The 20,589-nt window shown below is 46.4% G+C and overlaps 1 protein-coding gene across 1 annotated transcript; it reads right to left on the bottom strand.

Moving 5' to 3' along the window:
* Positions 1–772: 772 nt before the first annotated feature.
* On the bottom strand, positions 773–20,088 carry LOC135921869 (thioredoxin-like). The gene is made up of 5 exons (XM_065456267.2): positions 19,912–20,088; positions 15,359–15,463; positions 12,941–13,003; positions 6,251–6,316; positions 773–2,148 (listed from the first exon to the last, which is right to left on the bottom strand). The coding sequence occupies exons 1-5, from the start codon at positions 19,936–19,938 to the stop codon at positions 2,086–2,088; spliced, it is 324 nt and encodes a 107-aa protein (XP_065312339.1). The 5' UTR covers positions 19,939–20,088; the 3' UTR covers positions 773–2,085.
* Between the last annotated feature and the right edge of the window lie 501 nt (positions 20,089–20,589).

Here is a 20,589-nt window from a genome sequence, read left to right as displayed (position 1 = left end):
ATGTTAACCTCTGCACATTGCCGAGAAAAATGATCACTAGGCTCAATAAAATAGTCATAGCTAGAGATCACCGATGGACTCAACACAGCTCCCATTGGAAGCAAAGTGTGTCTGAAGGCACAGACGGTCATCCCCCACCCAGGTCTAAATGTGATGACCTTAAATACCTTGCACACTTCGATACACACAGCTGCATGGAAACTTAATGCTTCAAGTGCTTGAAAAGAGGCCGTCATTCAACCCGAGCGCCAGATGAAAAACATGATTTATCGTAATGCACAGCTACAACTGCTTCAAAAGAGTTGAATGTTCAGTCGAACCACTACATTGACCTTAATTAGCAGAATTCAATAGACCGGTGGCTTTCTATCAGATTTAAATTTTTCTGCCAGAGTAGCTTTCTGCCTCGTCTGCAGGGCTGCTGCAAGTGTTATCGTGCATATGTAATACTGGATCATGCTTTTCCTGTGGCAACCTTAATGTAACAGGGTTTTGTTGTACTACTTTCTAAGCCAGAAGACCAGATCAAGCAGGTTTCATCTGGACTTTATTTCGTTCTTTTATCTCTCAAGAGCCTCATTGCGTTTAGAAAAAGTTACTCTGGGAACTAACGTGGCCACTCCTTTTTCTGACATTTCTCAGACTAAAATTTTGTGACAGTGTAAAGGTTTTCCACAACAGCACACTGTTGCACTCCTATCCATTAGTAGTTGCTTTTATCTCAACTTGGTAATCTGCATGAGCCTCACATTAAAAACAGCAGTAAATACAGTTTCAAGTGCAAAAAACTGCTTTTTATTAACAGTACAAAAAGTAAATCAATGCCAACACACATCACAGCCCAGCCACATAAAATATGGTGGAAAAGAAATGCTTTGCAAATTAACCAGTCGAATCACAGCACCAGAGAAGTTCTCATCAAAAATTCATGTAAAATCCATAAAATTGCATCACAAGAAACTTTTGCGATTTACAACCACTGCGATTAACTGCGAACCTCGAATAAGTAAAAAATCGCCCGAGGCTGCTGCATAATGCCGTCACTTTTCGAGCCAGTAATACTTCAGGCGATGCTAGCTAAACCTTGCCACTAGCGGATAGCAGTCGGAACATCGAAACTGTAAAACTGGTCCAAAATGGAACACTATGTGAAGTAGAAACAGAACAAAATGCAGCCAAGCGACGTCGTGGCCGTTGCAAAGTGACCTACACGGGAGCACTGCTCAACCAAAGCTGAACTGTCGTTCTTGCATGGCATAAATATAAAGCAAGTTGAAGGCTACGTCAGTTGCAAAGTGCACGTAGAACTGCTGTGATTACGTCGCTGGAGATCTACAAAACTACCCGTCGCATGACAAGCCCGCAGCAATCACTAATACTAGCATTACAAGAGGCTATGCAGTGTTTAAAAAACAATGTAACAATGGGCTCGTTTTTAAGCAACATTCCAATGCTTCACAATGTAGCCACATTAATGTGGCTAATTACATTAGATTAATTACATTAACGTAATTTCACTCAGGCACTCTGAATGAGGTGAGGATGCGCAATCGAAGTTGACTAAAGCTGAAAAAGAGTCGGGATTAAAGGATCATTGCTCAGCCATAGGTGCAGTGACAAGTCTGAAGAATTCCAAGAACAAGTTAATTCTAACAGGTGACAAACAAACAGGTGAATGTACAAGGAGCAAGTATCTGCATCAGCCATCATTGCATGCTGACAGACAGCAGCGAATTTGAGGGTTGGCGTGACACCGTCAACAGGCGCTGCTGAAAGCACGTTAAAGGCAAGTCACTATTGTGGACGGCAGCAGAGGCAAGCGCAATGCACTTACTGCATGTACGAGTGAAAGCTAAAGCATTTTCCTTATATAAGCAGACATATCTGACTGTACGAGTTTTGGCTGGACCTTTCTTTAAATGGTGCAGGCCGCACAGGTATAAATTTGAAGGGCTGGCATATGAAACAAGGAAGCCGTCGCTGAGCTAAACGAAGAAAAAGGCAGTTGGAGCACGCTCGTGAAAAAGCGACCGGGCTTCTCCCTTTTCCTCTTCAACCCGTGGACCAATGGTGTTGAGAGCTTGTTTACTTGTGCTTCGCAAGCATCTCCTTGATCATATCTTGGTTGGCCCCAGAGATTTCATCAAGCTTAAAGAAAAAGAGATAAGTGCACATCAGTTTAGATAACAATCAAGAAGTCAGCATAACTATTAACAGTTCCTGGTCCAATGATTCCTGTAGGAATCAGTGTTTCGCAGGAAATTTCCAACATTGGGAAAATCAAAACAATTTCCAGAAATGTAAATGTCAGCAAATTACATACTTAAGATAGTTGTAAGCGCTTTGACGAGGACAAGCGAGTGGACACACGCAAGCGCTTGTGTGCATCCACTTGCTTGTCCTGGTTGTTAGTGCGCTTGCCAACAAGGCCATACATCAACGTTTGTCTAATACGTAATTTGTAGACTGAACCACAGATAAATATGGCTGTCCTTGAAATTTCACTAATGTCCATGCTTGCATCACGCAGTGGTTAGGCCTTTGCTCTCCATTTTTCGGAGCTTGTTGCTGAATGCATATAACCTGCTGTGGATGATAAAAACTGGGATACATAGCACAAGAAATGACAAGGACGAAGCAGGAAGATGGGACGAGCGCTAGAGGAATAGCATAGGGAAGGCCCAAAGTACTACAAATGTACTTCAGCAGGGAAGAAGTTTGGGCGTGTTGGTAGTTCAATCGTAAACTGGGATACATAGTGCATTAGCGCTCGTCCTGTGTTCCTGCTTCATCCTTGTGTCTTTTTTTTCGCCATGTATCCCAGTTTACAATTGAACTACCAACACGTCCAAACTTCTTCCCTGCTGTGGATGACACAAACGGTTTTTAAATAATTCCTGGCTGTATTTCAGATCATTAAGATTGCGAATTAGGATGTCTGAAGAACTACATGCTGCTTACAACTCTGTTCATCACCAGACGCTCCAATGGGAACTTACTGACCTTCATGCTGCCTCTTGCTGCAATGGAAGATAAGTGGTAAGAACACAGCGCACACGAAGCTATCGGCACTCCACACACACTGTCTCCATCGCAGATCGCTTTCAAAATAGGGCCCGCGTGGCCAGGCCATACGCAGCCGCCGCCAGTGTACGGTTGAACATGGCTCATAATGAATGATAGTGGCTCATAATCATCGGAATGTCATCAGTGCAACTGAAGCCGCCACCTGCAGTACCGAGTCTGTGCAGCACTTTGCCTGTGTCACCTTGCGCCGCCGTCCGCAGCAGTTCGTGTTGCCACAGCGCTGTCGTTTGTACTGGTCGGTTCAAATTTGATAACACTGATGATGACAACGGGCTGTGTGGAGATAAATAAGTGGCACAATGCTTACGGCACTGCACTTCTCCGTTTCACAATTCTTTCACGGTGTGTCGCAATTATACCAAACACAGCAGCATATGACGAAACAGCAGGTTATTGATTACAGTCGAATACCGGCACAACGAAGTCCACTTCAACGAAATTTTTGCCGCAAAGATTTTTTCGTTCTCCGTCAGTGTCTCATAGAACATAATGCATCAAAATTCTCTCCAAAACGAACTGCTTCGCGTCACTCTTTTTTGGCGATATTGCTGCGGCGCACCAAGTATGAAAACCTTTGGTAGTGACTTTTCCCCATTTTCATCGTCGCGATTGAGATATCCAGTGTGTGGTGCAAAAGCATCTTGAAGTAGGTGAAAAACAGTTGACGCCAAGGCAGAAGAAAATTTCGACTTGACCGATATATCAAGATACAGTAAACCCTCGTTAACTCGAAGTTGTAAAATCCGGGAAAAATTTCGAGATAAGCAGAGTTTCGAGTTAAGCAAAATGCCGAAAATTTCAGTGACCGGGTCACTGAAGAAACCAGTGACAACCAGCACTGCTAACAAACGCTCCACACCACGAGGGGAGCTTTTGCAATAAACGCTGAATTCCCAGAAAAACTGAATTTTATTGTTTTGGAAAGAACTGGGCGATGCTTGCCTGCTTGGCGTTGGCATTCGGCGCGAGAAAAGCGTCCTCGAGCTGCTGAACGCACCGCATGAGCCGTTGTTCACTGCCGCTGCATTCAACTTTGTTGCGGAGCAAACGTAGCAAGTTCCTTGTTTCTGCAGTTGTCGGCACTTCTCTAGGTGGTTCTTTGTCAGCGTGATCACCATCGTTCACTGCCATTTCAACAATGTCGACGTCGGACAACATTCCGGTAACGGGCACGTCAGATTTGTAGAGCGCGTACTCTTCAAAAGTGATTTCGCCGTCTTCGGCATCGCTGGTGCAGCCGGCAGCTTTGCGGACTTCGTCGCAAAGTTCATCGCCATCACTGAACTCGTCAGTGTCTGGCTCGAGCGATTTCTCGGCGCGCGAAAATCCTGCGTGCGCGAAACAATTGGCAATCATCAATGGACGCACTTGTCGCCAGGCTTCGGCGATCAGGTGGACTGCACGCAGCAAATCTATTTCATACTTCTTACCACTGTTGTAAGAGCACAAAATGCGGTGCAGGAGACTCTTCCTGTAAAACCTGTGAGCAACCTCAATGACTCCTTGGTCCATCGGCTGGAGCACGGACGTCATATTAGCAGGCAGGAACTCCAGCGTGACCGCCTCCAAGTTGATTTTTCTGTGGCCGGGGCAGTTGTCCACAACGAACAACACTTTCCGGCCGTCCCTTGCCATTTTGCGGTCAAGAGCATGTACATACTCTTCAAAGAGCGCTGCAGTCATCCAGGCCGTTTTATTGGCGCGGTAAGTCGCACCTCTCGGGAGCCGTACATTTTGGAAGCACCTTGGATTGAGCGACTTACCGATAACAAGCAGCGGCAGTTTTTCATCGCCGGTGGAGTTGGCTCCGAAAAGTATCGTCACTCGATCTTTGCGCTGCTTAGCGCCTGAGCACGCTTCTCCCTTCGGCGTGTATGTGCGGCTAGGCAGCATCTTGTAGAACAGTGCTGCTTCATCGAGGTTGAAAATGTCCTTGTCCGCGTAAGCCTTTTGCAGCTCAGCGAGGCGGTGGTTGCGCCAGGCGTCTGCAGCCCCTTCATCAACAGTGCTGCTTTCGCCGTGGATAGGCTTCGAGGCTACGTTATTTCTTTTTTTAAATCGTTCAAACCAGCCATTGCTGTAACTGAAGTCTGTGTGGCCCATCTGCAATGCCAGAGCGTCTGCCTTCATCATTTGGGTTGTCACGGGAAGGTTGGCTGCCCTGACATTCCCGAGCCACAGCATGAGTGCTGCTTCGACGTCCGGGAATTTCGAGACCCGAATCCGCTTCCGCTTGCTGGAAAAACTTTGCTCGAAGCCATCGAAGATCTTCTGCCGATTTTTTAAAACTGTTGATAGCGTCGACAAGGGGATGCCGAATTCTTTGGCGATGCTCGTTTTGGATCTTCCTGCTTTCTCCAGTTCCTTGATTAACGCGACTTTTTTCTCCAGTGTCAGAGACTTGCACTGCTTGGGGAGGGACATCGTCGTCGTCCGTTGACCACACACCACACACACACACACACAAAAAAAAAAAATCGCAGTCAACGCGTCGTGCGCATAGCGCGACGAAACAAAGAACAGAATCGCACACGCACAATTACGTTCGCACGTGCGAAATGCGGTGGTAATTATATCCGTAATTTGGCTAAAAACAAATAGGGGAAAAGACTTTCTGATTCACCCTTGTATTTAGATAGAAGCTCCTGAGGTAAGGATTCCTTTTAATCAGATACATTAATAAGAGTTTTAGCTAGTCCATAAACTTCTTGCTGCTTCCGATTCAGTGGGTGACCGGAGAGGTGCATGGCAGCAACAAGGCTGGTAGCGACGTCTTCTGCCAATATTCCGACTACCATTGCTGGTGTCAGTTTTTTTGCCTGGCACAAAGCTTTCCCATTTTTCTCTACCTCACGTAATATGCTCTTCGGCAGCCATGGCGATGTGCTTGACTAGACAGCAGTGCCCTTGGAGCAGATGTAAGTGGCACGCTGCCAGACTGCGTGCTTTGTGCAGGAACGAGAAAGTAAGAAAGTCATGTGGTGCAAGAAAAGTGGCACACCGGCAAAAATTAGGAGGACTCATTCCTGGCATAATGTTGCTCCAGACGGCAAGTGTCGCACCACTAGGTAGCATGAAGAGGCAGTTTGGCACGAGCTCGTGCAATACTCAAGCTGTTGTCGACTGTGTGATCATAACAAGAGAGCTTTCAAAGTTGTCTCACCTTTTCCTTATTCTTGATGAACAGGAACGTTGGCATGCATGAGATGTCATATCGGGATGCAACCTCCTGGAAAAAGGAAAAGAAAAACGAGAGAAGCTTGAGTTAGGACTATAATCCAGACAAGACCACAATTGGCAAGACTGTTACATGGATGAAAGCCATCAGAAACGCATACAGAAACAAAACAGACAAATGTTCTTCTGCACATACGTCTGTTCCTATTGTGAATTCAGAAATAATAATTTTGGAAATAGCGCACCTAAACGTCTTTGCCTACGCAAAGATTCATGCCCAGATTGTATTCTCTCGTGTGCCTTTTCATTGTTTAGTATGCCCGGCGGTTTGCCTCAAGCTAAAGTTCTCCAATGTTTCAACAACTATCCAAGCTAGAAATATTTCCAGTACTGGTTCATGTCTTAAAAAAAAAAAAAAAACAACAACACAACACCTGTGTGTGAACCTCGTGGACTGCTATGAAGTGCGCATGGTGCCTCTCAAGGAATGTATTGTCAATAGATGTTCACGGAAGTATCAAGCGTGAATGTATATATTAAAACAACATTGTTATTTATGTCCTGCTTCTATGACTCACTGGGACCCGTTCAGCAGGGATAGTGCTGGCAGCGTTTCCCCACATATGCCTTGTCACCAATGTAAAACTTGCTTTGTATCTGTGGAATGCTAATGGCAACAGCTGCATTTCCATTTCACAAGTAACCAGAGCCACAATGCTGTGAGAGAGTCCACTGGTATGGCTCCCACTCACACTGGCAATCAGGGGTCCAGCAAGCCATCAGCCTTCACTAAACGGTGGCGTGTTTCAAATCGGGCCGCTGACTGACAGCCTGATGCGCCAAGTGTGCCTTCCTTTTGATGTGCATTGAAGGGTGTACAGCAATGCGAATGCTTGTGCGACTAATCGGACGTCAAAACTCTGAAATGTTACTGCTGCATGCCAATAAAGAATGCAGCCTAAGTTTCGTACAAGTGGTGGCAATCTTAAACAGGTGACAGCCTCTCTGTGGAATGTTAGAATATGTGGCCCCCTGATTTAGCAACTCTCGTAGGGGCTAGACAATGCTCTCGAACACCTGAGCCAAACATTCGTATACGCACAGCAGCAAGTCGAAGTTAACTCAGAAACTTGCCCTCTCCCTCAACTTCTCAAGATCTCTGTTATCCATGTTCAATGTGCCATACCAATAAACAAAACCGCTAGTTGCCAGATTTGCTTGATTTCATGACTATCAGCACGAAAGAAATGACACCTTCGACCTTTGGCAGGACCAGGAATGGCAAAGTCTCATGAATGACAAGACGGTCGTGACATCGTTTTCTTCCCATTTTTATTTGCTGTGTCATCATCCATGCAAATGAATAAGTTTATACGGTAATTTCTTGTTGTCCTATTTGTTTATTACAGCGAAGCTGGCAATGGCTGGACGCAATCTGGCGGATTGCGTCCGCGCATGGACTAAAAATTTTTCATACGTGGGCCGATCCCGAAGACAGTACAATGCTAGGCCGACCAACGGTGGAGAAGCAGGAATTCAGCACTCCCCATACGTGGGCCAATCCCGAAAATAGCACAATGCCAGGCCAACTTACAGTGGAGGTGAAGCAGGCATTAAGCGCTCCTATACGTGGGCCGATCCTTATGATAGTGCAACGCCGGGCCAACCCAGGGCAGAGGTGAAGCAGGCATTAAGCATTTCCCATACGTGGGCTGATCCCGAACATAGTGCAATACCGGGCCGACCCGCGGCGGAGGTGCAGTGCGCCATTAAGGGGCCCACATACACAGCTTCGCTGGTCATCCTTCATAGAGTGGAAGGGCGCTTAATTTTTTGTTCTTGTTGCTTTTTTGTACAATTAGGATTTTTTAAAAACGCATCTTTATTTTTTCATTTTGGCTCATCCGCGATCTTTACAGTGTTTAAAGTGTCAGGAATATTTCTAAACAATTGTGAGCACCTTTCTTGCCAATAGTACCTCTCTTGCTTTGGCTACTAAAGGGCATCTGGCAGTATCACCTAAATAAAATGTAGATGAATCTGGTAGTCAACCATGTGATTATGTCAATACAGTTGACTTCTGTTAATTTGAGCTAAATTTGAATGCACTGGAAAGTCCTGGCAAGAAACGATAATATGGAACTATGGAAAGGAAAATTCTTTAGTTTGAATGCAAAAGCATGCTACTTCGGTTATTTCAATCCCTCAGTGACTACAACTTGAAAAAGCTTCAAACATGAACTTAGCACACTGCAGCAATGATGACAGCGGTGCCGACGATGTTGCCAACAATGCCTCGCTGGAGTAACTGAGTGCAGCTGATGTTGAGGCTGGGTTCAACGCTACTAAATTTCACTATTCAGTTCACCGCTGAGGTAGGTACTGTAAAAACCGGACTATAGGTCGGACCGGAATATAGGTCGATCCCCCAACTAACGAATTCTCAAAATGAAAAAAAAAATCTTTTTCAATGGCAAAAGTACCGAAAGACATGACACCCTTACCTTGAAACAAATGCGACTTGGGGGGTTGCACAATGGTGACAGTATTTATTTAAATGCTGCTCGCATGTGCACCTGGCCAAGTTTTCAGCGGTATCGCGCGACCATCGACACGCGTGCTTGTCAACACCTTATTAATGGCGCTGAACAGCGAAACAAACGAGATACGCGCATGTGTACACATGCCCTTACTTTCGCTATTTCACCGCTCCGTGCCGTGACGATAAGGTGCTGACAAACGCGCGGGTCGATGGTCGCGCCATACTGTTAAAAATTGGCAGGGTGTACAGTACACAGAAGGGCACGAAGTGCGCAAGCGCTACTCTGAATCAGAGCAACGCCTTTGATCAGAGTCGGATGACGAGTGCTTCTCGCTGCCCAGTCCATAGGCGCGTGCGATCTCTACCGCTTTCAAACGGATGCATTCGGCAGTCACAGGCAGCGATCTTACATGCAGCTGGCGGACGGACTCCGCAACCTTGCCTTCCAGTTCTGCAGTCCGCTGAGATCCGGCACGAAATGACGTTTTCTTTTGGTTGCTGCAAGTTGTAATAGGTTGCTTTTGCCTCCGCCACTACCGAATGCTCTTTTTGGATACTGCAAGTTCGCGCTGTTCCTCCAGGTTGTCGTGGGCTTCCGCGTACTCAATCGCCTTTTTCTTGAAGGCGACGGTGAATTGTCGTCGGCTTCCGCACTTGCTCATTTTGAAACAAAATGAAAGTGCAGCCTTTAATTAATACAACTTTGCGACAATGGAAACGCAAAATGCCGGTGCCACAGCGTCGCCACGCCACCATAGACGCCGCGCTGATGGCCACGGCTGTTTACTTTATCTGCCCATTGTTGCAAGACTTCCGTAGTTTTTCCGCCAATGTCCGGTATATAAGTCGAGGATCGACTTTTCGCGATGGTTTTTTGAAAAAAGTTCGACCTATATTCCGGTTTTTACAGTAGCATTTAGATATCAGGGCTCTTTGCCGCATGCTGGTTGTGTTGTGCTTGAGGAGCAAGAATCGAAATGACATTACAGACTACTCCAACGAAATACAGTCGCCGACCGTTTATTCGGACCTCACGGGGACTGTGAAAATGTCTGAATAAACAGATGTCCGAAAAAAGCAGATTAAGAAAAAAAAAAAAGAGGAAAAGAAAAGAAAAAACAAACAAACAAACAAACAAAACAAAAGAAGGAAATCCTTTATTTCCACGCACTTATTCCGGCTCGGCAGTAGGCTTGAAGAAATCGTGAATGCGCCGTTGCATGCTGTTCTGTTTACGTGCAATCAGATAAGCCTGAATCTCGGAGAGGGCCATACGGTCACTATAGGCGGCTGAAAGCACAGTGACTGCTTGTACAGGCTCCGCATGCGATGGCAGTGTAGCACATGGTGCGTCATCTTCCGACTCGGAGTCATAATCCGGCGATGCAGCAGAAACCTGACGATTATCTCGCCGTCATCGAGTTCTGCACATGTCAGTACAGCATGTCAGCATCTGTGAAACTGTCAAATGAGACAGTGTCCGGAATTGCAATGCAACCGCTGCGCAGGTCTCCACAGAACATTTTCGCCGTCAGTAGAGAGCACATCAGTAGGCGACAAATCCTAGGCCTCCCGGCACCCACTTGCCGGCTTGCCCCACCGCAGTCTGCGCAGGCACTGTCGGCGCCATTAGACACTTGACGCAATGTTTGTGTATGCCGCATTGGATCACCGCAACCTCGACACAGCACACAAAGCAAACACCACCACGCCGTCACGCCGACAGTCGTACAAACGAAAAATGTAGCCTACTCGCAGCGTCGTGCACGAAGAAACAAACAAATCAGCTGCTGGATTGTCTTGACATGGCTTACTAAGCTGAGACCGAACTGCTGTAGCTATGAACCAGGCAGAAATGATGATGAGCGGCAATTTCCAGTAGCGCCACTTTGTGGGGCAGCAAGGAGGCTCCGTTCAAAACAAAAATGGTGCTCAGCTAGTCGAACCATGCGCCGGTCAAAGTCGGTGCATGGTGCTCTCGATCGAGTTGGCTCAAGGAGTGTCCGAAAAATCAGACAACAGGTTGCAAGGTGTCCGAACTTTTGGCAGTTGTTATACATTATGGTCGATGGGGAGAATGGCGGTGCCGCGAAGCAGACAAAATAATCTAGCATATCCGAATTTTTGGAGTCCAGAAAATCAGCGGGCGACTGTACTTTGATTTGGTCATTTCGTTGCAGTTGATTAAATCAACCTTTTTAGACAATTCAACCATGCCGTGAAAGGATTGAATTCACGGGAGTTACCTGTATTGTGGCTTCTGAGGTCAGGCAGCACAAGGAGCCTTTGCTTATGCCAAAGCCAAGCACAATGATGCACTCTAAAAAAAGTTTGCACCCTTTCGGTTGTATATTTGCCACAGAACTATAACAGTCATCTGCCTTGCTTGCGTTTCCTTTCTTGAAAATGCTGCGCTCGCTACTTTCCTGTCGAGAATGCTCTGTCATGCTGATAACTCGCATGCCGTTCGTGACTTGTAAGTACTGAGCTCCCAAGAAAGGAAATGTGGGCAAGACAGATGACGATTACAGTGAAATCTCGGTACAACGAACTTCAGGGGACCGCGGGAAAATGTTCGTTATTCTGAAAGGTCGTTATAGTGAAAGCCCAAAAATTAGCCATAACAATAGCATTTCAGTAACGCAAGCGTCCTACCTTTGAAACGGTACCTCCTTGAACTCGTTTCTCACACAATGCACACGTGATCGTCAGACAAGGCACATTTATTTGAAATAGTCCGTGATCGTCTTCTGACGGGTGCAGCACAGACTCTACAGCACGAACAATTCCAGACCGTCCGCATTCTTATGCATGCCTTCGGTCGCTGTGCCGCTTTTGGCTATAAATATGCGGAGTTTTCGCAAGCAGTCCAACGCATCTGTGGCCAACACGGACTCGTCGCGGTCTTCGGGTGCTTCCGTAACGTGCAGCAAGATTCTTGCTGGTGCTTAAAGATTTTCTCCTTATCTTTCAGAATCGTGGCGATCGTCGACCGCGCCACTCCACGTTCTTTAGCCACGACGGATTGTTTCTTCCCATCTTCTATCTCGCGAAGAATCTCTACTCTCTCGCTCAAAGAAAACTGCTTTCGCTTCTTCGCCGTGGTTAGAGTTGTTGAGCTCATGGCAACGCGAACGCCGGCACGCACTTCTAACACAATAATATAACCAGAAGAAAAACAAGATGGACAGGCCTGATACGGGTGACACGTGCGGGTGACAGCACGCGAACAACTGAGAAAACAAGCAAGAAAAACGTGATGCGTCGTCACCTCCGCAACAGGGGAAAAAAAAAAAAACACTTCAGCGTTAATTACTACTTTTTTTTTTCTTCTGCCGCACCATCTCAGGTTTTACCCGCCTCTCCACTCACAAAACCTGGTGCGTCGTTGCCTCCACAACGGAGAAGGAAAAAAAAAAAGTCTCCGCCCGCATCTTTCTCCTTCCGCGCCATCTCAGGTTTTTGCGGGAAGCAAGTTGCAGGGCGGCCCGCTCTTCGCGCTGCGTCGTCTGCTAGCTTAGAGCTCCGACTGCCGTGACAGATACACTGAAATCTAAGAATCCTCGCATTTCGGGATATGAGTTCGTAGTACTGAGGCGTTGTTAAGATGACACGGAAATTAAATAACGATCGTTATTCTGAAATGTTCGTTATTCTGAAGTTCGTAGTAGTGAAATATTTTTACATTGAAACTATAAGCAGTCGGCACGGGATTTCATAAAAGTTCGTTAATCTGAAATGTTCGTTAATGTGGTGTTCGTTGTAACGGGGTTTGTTGTGTGGCAAGATGTGACCCAAAGGGCGTAATTTGTTTAACAGTGTAGGTGGAGCGCTGCAAACACCTTGAGGGCAGTTGAAACATAAAAAAGGCAGCTGCCAAAATGTACCACAGGCACAATTTGATTGTAATGAATTCTGGGGTTATATGTGCCAAAATGGACTCCAGATTAACTCCGACCACTTGGGTACATCCCTTAATGCACACTTGAATGTAAGGCCACGGGCATTTATGCATTTCACCCTCTGTTGAAATGCAGTCGCCGCAGCCGGGATCAAACTCTCGACCTCGAGCTTAAAGGTGCAACACCATAGCCACTGGGCTACCTTGCCGGATTTGTGCAAGAACTTGCTTACCTCATTCTCATCAACGTCCACTTTGAGGAAGATGACCACGTCGCTGAGGATTTCTGACTGTTGCTGCAAGTACAAAAACAAAAAAAGGTGTTAGGCACATTATGCAGAAAGCACAGTGAACACCATGCCTGTTTGCATAAGTACAAGCACAGATACAAATTATGTGAGAAGTGACCGGAGGATCTCAAGATAAAAGAAAGCTATCATTTTATGCAGACTAAGAAACAGCAGTTTCACCCGAAGGAAGCATTGACAGCGATGGCAACGTCTAGCGCTGTACTCCTTGAATGGTGTTCCGACTATACGCGGGTGTGGCATGTTGGCATGACGCAGCACGCAGCTCTTGCTGGGAAGAACAGACAGCACTCTGGCAAATATGAGGTGTCTCACAATGCTGGCGTTGCAAGCGGCCCCAGCGGCATCGCACCTTGATGGCGCATGAAATTGACAGAAAACCGTCAGTGCTCGTGCACAGGAAATATTAAAGAACATTAGCTTGACGTTTACTGCTCAAACCAGAGCATACACATCGCAGCTCAGCAGAAACGCTAGTGCTTCTAGTGTGCTTATGCACAACGGTCAGGGCAGCAGAGCAGGGCAGAACACTAAGCAGTATGTTGACGGTGTGTCCACTTCACCTAATTGTTTTTTTGCAGCCAAACGCATTCTGTGCATCTGAAGACCCTGCGTGAGCTACGCAGCGTCACAAGTAGCACAACACGAAAACAATAGCAACACGCCCGACAGCGAGAATTCGCCTCAAGCGTCTGTATGAGTGCTATTGTAATAAAATGCCCAACATTACTATAGCTGTAAGCTTGTTACGGGTGTCGTTAGGCACTATGTTAGAACGTTCAAGCAGAACCACGGTCCCGGATAGTTGAGTAGGTAACTGGTGAATTGGGAGGGTTTAAGAAACACTGTAGACAAAGGCACTCAGCTTAGACTGATAAAGTATCCTTTCTGCACTGTTTACCCAATTTTACGGCAATAGGCTGGTCCAAAGAAGAGAACGCAAAGGTCGAAGTTCCATTTTATAGGTTTCGCGCTAAAACCACATCGCTGGTATGTCAGGATGATGCTGTAGATTTCGAAGTATCTTGTATTCGAAGTATCTGTGTAGTTGAATTGTGCGCGGCAAAGCATAATATCAGAAGAGCTCAGCTATAAATATCACTTACTTGTTGCTTCAACGTGGCATTAATAAATTAAATCAAGATTATTGTTTGATTTTACTTTGCAATTTCACGAAAATATGCACAGTCGACCTTCAAGGCTGGTGTTCAGAATACCCACGTTATCTCGGTGCGATGGACCACCACTGTCGATTATCACAAGATTGCTGGATCTTGCCATGATACAGCAAAAAACTCTTGAAGCGGCCTATGCTAAACACCGGCGACACAAATAAAGATGATGCAGAGATGAAACTTGTACCGCCTGCAGTTTAGTTGATGATGACGATGCAAGATGCTTCAACCTTGCAACGTTGTAGCTTGTAGCACCTTGTAAGCATGGCAGCGGAACTAAGACAATGCATTTGGCTCCATCACATCACTCTGCCGTTCACCATTTCACCACATCTCTTTTTTAGAGAATTGGGTGCTGTGCAGTGACATTTTTTATTATAGGGTGCTGCACATCTGCTGCATGTCCTGCAATGGGCTGTTACACCTGTTACAGGGCCGGTTTCAAACTGGAAGTTGTAGAGCATGCCCTAGAGCATGAGAACTGTGCCACAGGATGGCATTTCACCCAGTGAGTGTGTGCTACTAGAGAAAACAAGTTGTTGAGCTTAGAGCTACAACGAAAAAAAAATATATGGGCACCTCGAACTGCCTGGATGGCACGGAAGACGATGTGCTATGGGCCGATGATGACCCTGACTTAAGTGGCCAGCGGCATGAACACTTCCAATTAAGATAGAGACCGATAGAGACCGGCAGCATGTCATGAATAAAAATACATTTTTGATTCACATCGCGTACGTGTATTTACTATAAAGGTAAGGTTGAGATACCAATTTTCTGTTCATGTCGCACTCGCAGCTATCACTGCCAACCCTACTGTGATAAGCACGCCGAATTTTTCAGTGACCTCAGAACATATGTTTTATCTGTTGGTACATTTCTGAAATTTTTTTCTTGGAACGTATGAATGAGGTTCTGCTGTATATCTAGCAGTGGTCCCACATGAGCACTTTGGTTCCACAGCCTTACCTGCATAGCCACAGTCTGTGAGCATAGACATCTACAAGTGTCAAATAAAGCTGACTTGATCCGAGTTTATGCCCACCGCATACCACCTCTTTCATTTTAAGATTACCACCTGCCATGACTATGCATATGTTAAACCAATGGAAGAATGTTGCCAAAGAAACTTGGAAGTGAGGCGAAACTCTGAAGTGAGGCAACAGACCTTTAGGAAGGGCTCGATCATCTTGCATGGCCCGCACCAGGTGGCGTAAAAGTCCACCACCACCAGCTTGTCACCGGCCTCCTCGAGCTTCTTGTCAAAGTCCTCCTGCAATGTGCAAATTGAAGGTGTAAGGTCAAAAAAGAAAACTTACTCGCATGGGTCATATACACACCAAAGCTGTCACTACATCTCTTCGGAAACAACAATTTATTCAGCCGAGAGCATACGAGCGTCCTAGACTTCTGCTCTGTGCCAAAGGCTGTCATGGTTGGGCACAACAATAAATGGTATCTAATGTGTCCAGAACAACGAGGTTCCACTGGCTATAGTTTAAAGACGAACTGATTAGTGGAAGACCACGTCTTGAAGAAAGGACTAGTAATCTGAAAGGCATCTTCAAAAAGTGGCTCAATGCCACTTTCAATTGTGCAGTTTGCTTTACATATTGCAAAGGAATACTCTCCCTTCCCACTGTAGAATAATGTGGCCCCATAATAAAGTTATGCAACTTTTCCCACAAGAGCCTGTTAGCAATGACAAACAGTCATTTACCAGGTGCATGTTCGTTAAGAAAGACAGTGCTGCATTACAGAGTGCAGGAAGGGACACTTGCACACAAAAGCATAATGTGTGCTACTTATATGGCTACTTATGCATTGACCTAGTTATGAGTTTGTTCCCATGTTCAACACTTTGTAGCATCTTCTGAGACACTGATGACAATGCGACAGCCCAGATGCTGTTGTTTGTCTAGTGAAAGAAGAAAGCTATGTGCACACCTGCCGCCATGTGAACTACAATTCCTAAAAGTTTCATGGTCATAACACCGTAAGGAGGATCTGTGTTTTCTAAACGTTTGCCCTGAGCGCACACTTTTAGTGGGATACACGCATGCTTCATTAACGGTGCTTTATATTTATCTTTGGATGCAGCACGAAAGATGCAGCAATCTTGGAACAGCACAAAGTGAGAAACACGCTGTTCTTCGATTGCAACAGTTTTTTTTAACAGCTGCTGTTGCTGATTTGGCCTGTTTCAGGAGCTCGTCTGAATAAACTGGCTCTAAGCAGGCACCCCTCTGGTGTCCTTTTACAATCAGAATTCCAAGACTATGGTCAGAGATTGACCACTCGCACATTTCCCACAAAGAACTTTTGCAAAACCTGACAGATGATTAGTAAAAGAAAGCCTTAGAATGGGCCCAAATTAATAAAATTTACAAAAAATTCATGAGAGTTGACATGTAACTTAGATCGTGGTCGCAATGCTGGAGAGCTTAGGTCTCCTTAATCTCCTTAATCTTTATTTTCTTCCTTAAAATTCTCTATTTAACTTGTACAACGACCTTCGACTGTAATCTCTTCCCTGCCTTTTCTTTCCACCAATAGACTGCTGACCAGTTGATGCTTCCATCCAATTTAAATCCAAGTGCTTCTGCAAGGTTACTTTACCTGCAAGTCTCACTGGGTGAATTTCTTCGCATTCCACTAAATAAGCGGCCAATATATAGAATGCAGGTTGCACCAAAGCGGGATATATTACCACATGATTGCATTAAAGCTTGAGCTGATGGACAGCACCTGTGATAGTTTCTTCTTTTTCATCCTTGTCTAGTTGCGCTGACAGATCACAAACATTCTAACTCACCAAGTTCTTGCTACTTATGCAGAATTTTTTTGTAAGACTAAAGCAACTTTTGTTAAATCGTAGAATGAGCCCAATTTCACAAACTATGAAACATTCTGGAGATTTGGCAAGCATGCTACTCGTAAGCAACGTCTCTCAGATCAAGCAACAGGGCAATAATGTCTGCTTTGCAGTTCACTAATACACTAAACGAAGCACAGACATCTGAACCACAGCTGCTGTATGCATGCTGTCAGACTTACCACTACTGCCACTTTCGAGAAGACCATAAAAGAATACAGGTCGGCAGAATAAGTGGATACTCATTCACAAATATTTTTGCAGGCTCTGTGCCGATTTACACTCGCTGGCACTCGCATTCCTACCCGTTCCCACTCGGACAATTACGCGAGTGGCAAGATGTGCGGCCAAGCCCATCACAGTCCTCACTCGACACAAACACCCCCTCCCACCCTTTCTCTCTTGTGGAACCCAGTACTAAGCGCACACCAGTCAGGCAAGACTATCCGAGAGGATGGCAGAGTTTGTCCTAGGGCCAATGCCAGTCACCTGCAACATTATTGCCTAGCCTGTCGTACCCTATCCCTCACTGCATGCGAAAGTCTCTCGCGATGAGGAGGTAGTTTGGAGTCATCTTAGAATAAGCACCTATCTTCATCTTAGTCTGCACCCTCATTTCAATTCTCTACCTATACCCTACTCTCATTCCTGCCCACACTGCAATGAATGCACTTATACCATACAGTCTGGGCAAGTCTCAATGCTCCCAAACTACCACCCCTTCTTACTCATACCCTACACCAGTGACAAGCAGCACTGTCCTGGTTGAGCAGGCACGACGGGTGTTTACTGCTGCTGAACTTCTTGACAAGGAGCGTACTCGCCATCAGGTGAAGCAAGAACAGCTTTCTCCCTTGTACTCCAGAACAGCTAATGACTCATTTAGTGTTACTTTCCGTCATACACTTTTTTCTACTCCTTGGCCATTGGCAAGCACTTACTGCAACAGATATTTGTGCTCGTATAGATCGAAGGGCATGAACCGACTAGATCCCAGATGATTATGATATAATCTTCAATACAGCTTATAAGAGATTTGCCAGTTCGGACACCAATTCAAGCCTTTTTTTTCACTGCAACCGAGGCTTCATTTACACTTAGCACCTAAGCACTACTACGTTTAAGTAATCTCCATTACGTTGCAGCGCAGCACAGCTATAAAACACTAAATGCCTGAAAAGTATTAGAAGAGAATGATTTCAACATGTGTGACTAAGCTAACCGAAAGGACTGACATTGAAGAAAATAACACTACTGCATTGCTGTCTGACAGGCACCGAGATTGTTGAAAATGCCTGGAAGAGACCCAAGCATGGCAGCATGGGCTACAGAGGAGAGAACATGGGGAATCGCCCGACGACAAGGCATGCCATACTGCTTGCATATTTGTCAGATGTTTTATTATTTTCAGGCTACAGCGGTTAATTCATTGGCCATTTCGATTCAGGCTGCACACCAACGCAGCTTACAGAGTGTTGCTAATGGCGCAACTTGGTTAACAGGAAGTGAAGGCTAGCTTTGAATGCAAGAAAATGAATAAAAAAAAAACATGCATGAATGGATGGCTGTATGGCCTGGCTGAGGTAGGAGGTGTGGTGGGACAACACACACACCTAAAGTGAGTGGTACCCGAGTTGCCGAAAGGTTTATGCGCAAACGGATGCTTCAAAGAGTCGGTGCCCGGTGAGCACTTCAGGAAAGGTGCCGGGGTGCAGCGCAAACACGGGACACTAAAGATAGGACAGTCGTCTGCAAGCTGAAGAGACGCGCGGCGCCCAGTCGGACGGCCCGGGTTGTGCGGTCAGCGCGATAAAAGCTGCCAGCAGATAGCGTTGTTTCCATTAATTCCTTGCGCGACCAAAATCGGAACGTACCGCGGCCAAGTTCACTTAACGCAGTCTGACGTCGCTCCGCGATGGCTCAATTTTCAAGCGATTTCACTAAACATGCGTATCCGGGCGCAAACGCCCACGGTGGCCGCTGAAGCAACAGAACGCGCCACGTAAGGCAAAACGCATGTGCTTGACCATTGCACACGAGACTGACACCGAGGAAACACGGAACGAACCAAGCGGATACATATATATATATATATATATATATATATATAGAAAGCAGTTAACGGAGTGTGCTAAGGAAGCAGCCGGAGAACCGTCGCCGGTAACGTCACATCCGAGCGACAGATGGGTGTGAACGGTTAAAAGCAAAAAAACGCTGGCGGGCACAAGAGCGCAGCTGGCAAGGCCAGCGTTTTTCTTTTCGATGGCTTTCTGTTCCGGTTTTCCTTTCGCTCGATTCGTTCCATCGCATCTCTCGCGGCGCCAACGGGGCGATCCCAAGAAAGACCTCGCGTAGCGCCAACTGTAGGCACAGATACTATCGAATAAACGCATAAGCCTGCCACGAATCAAACGCGTACGGCTCTGAATGGGTGCGAAAACAGAAAGGGCGGTCGTGCGGCCGGCGAAAACGCGCGCTTTCAAGAAGGTATGAATGAACGCCGCCCCCACCCCCTCGCCCGTCCCTCAACGGCCTCAGGGCGCAGCTATCAGATTTCTCGTGGAAAATAACGTTCCGGGCGTTATTCAAAAGAGAGCACGCTCATCTCGTGGAAAGCCAAACCAACGACTCTGCGCGCGTCACGACGTTTTCGCAGTCAGCGCAAGTCTTGAACGAGCCGCACGAAGACGAACTGCACGCAGGAAAAGTCCGCGCGCATTTAGGCCTACGCACCGACATCGGCACCGGAAGAAACAACCGAATCTTGCAAGCGCCGACGTGTTTTTGTTTGCTTTCCCGGCTGGACCAAACCGCGGAACAAGTCACTCGACTTCGGGGGCTCTCACCGTGCTCTCGACGACTTGGATGACCATATTGGCGGCGAGTCTAGCAGAGAGACCGACGACTTTTAACAAACGCAACACGTAGTCGTGCTCACGAGCTGCACACCAGCCAGCGAAGTCTACGGGAAGGCGCGCGGTTTTTTTTTGTCGTTTCCTTCGCGAAGGGCGGGAAGGATGTACGGAGGACTGTGGCGACGTCGCGATTGGCCCGGTTTTGGTCACGCGGTTCCGGCTTTCTCTTGGCCGGTTGCCACAGCAACAGACGCAGCCGATCATCCGGGTCAAGCACAAAATCGATCCGCTCGAAACCGAAGCTAGAGCACTGCAAGCGTACGCTTCCTTATTCCCTGCAACGAGTAAAAAGATGCACAAATTGCGGCTGACCGTAAATCAATCCGGCATGTCCACTTATTTCTCTTGCTCCTTGGACACGCGAAATTCGCCTTGTCTCTCCAATGCGGTGACATTAATCTTTGAAGAGGTCAGCGCACGGTCGCTCGGCTACCGGTTATATTTGTCATTTCCGCGTGCTTCTCTCACCAGTTTTCCTCCACGTTACAAATGCACGGATGTAATGTAACAAATAAGTATCGCCCTGAAGCATGGTCACATAATGCTACTAAAGCTTTCCGGCCTAAAATAGAGTAACAACGTCCAGAGCCTGAATACTCGACTCGCGTA

This window comes from Dermacentor albipictus, chromosome 9 (genome assembly GCF_038994185.2).
Source record: "Dermacentor albipictus isolate Rhodes 1998 colony chromosome 9, USDA_Dalb.pri_finalv2, whole genome shotgun sequence".
Classification (NCBI taxonomy): Eukaryota; Metazoa; Arthropoda; class Arachnida; order Ixodida; family Ixodidae; genus Dermacentor; species Dermacentor albipictus.
The sequence above is the reverse complement of the archived record's forward strand: the minus strand, read 5'-3'. Positions and strand labels throughout refer to the sequence as shown.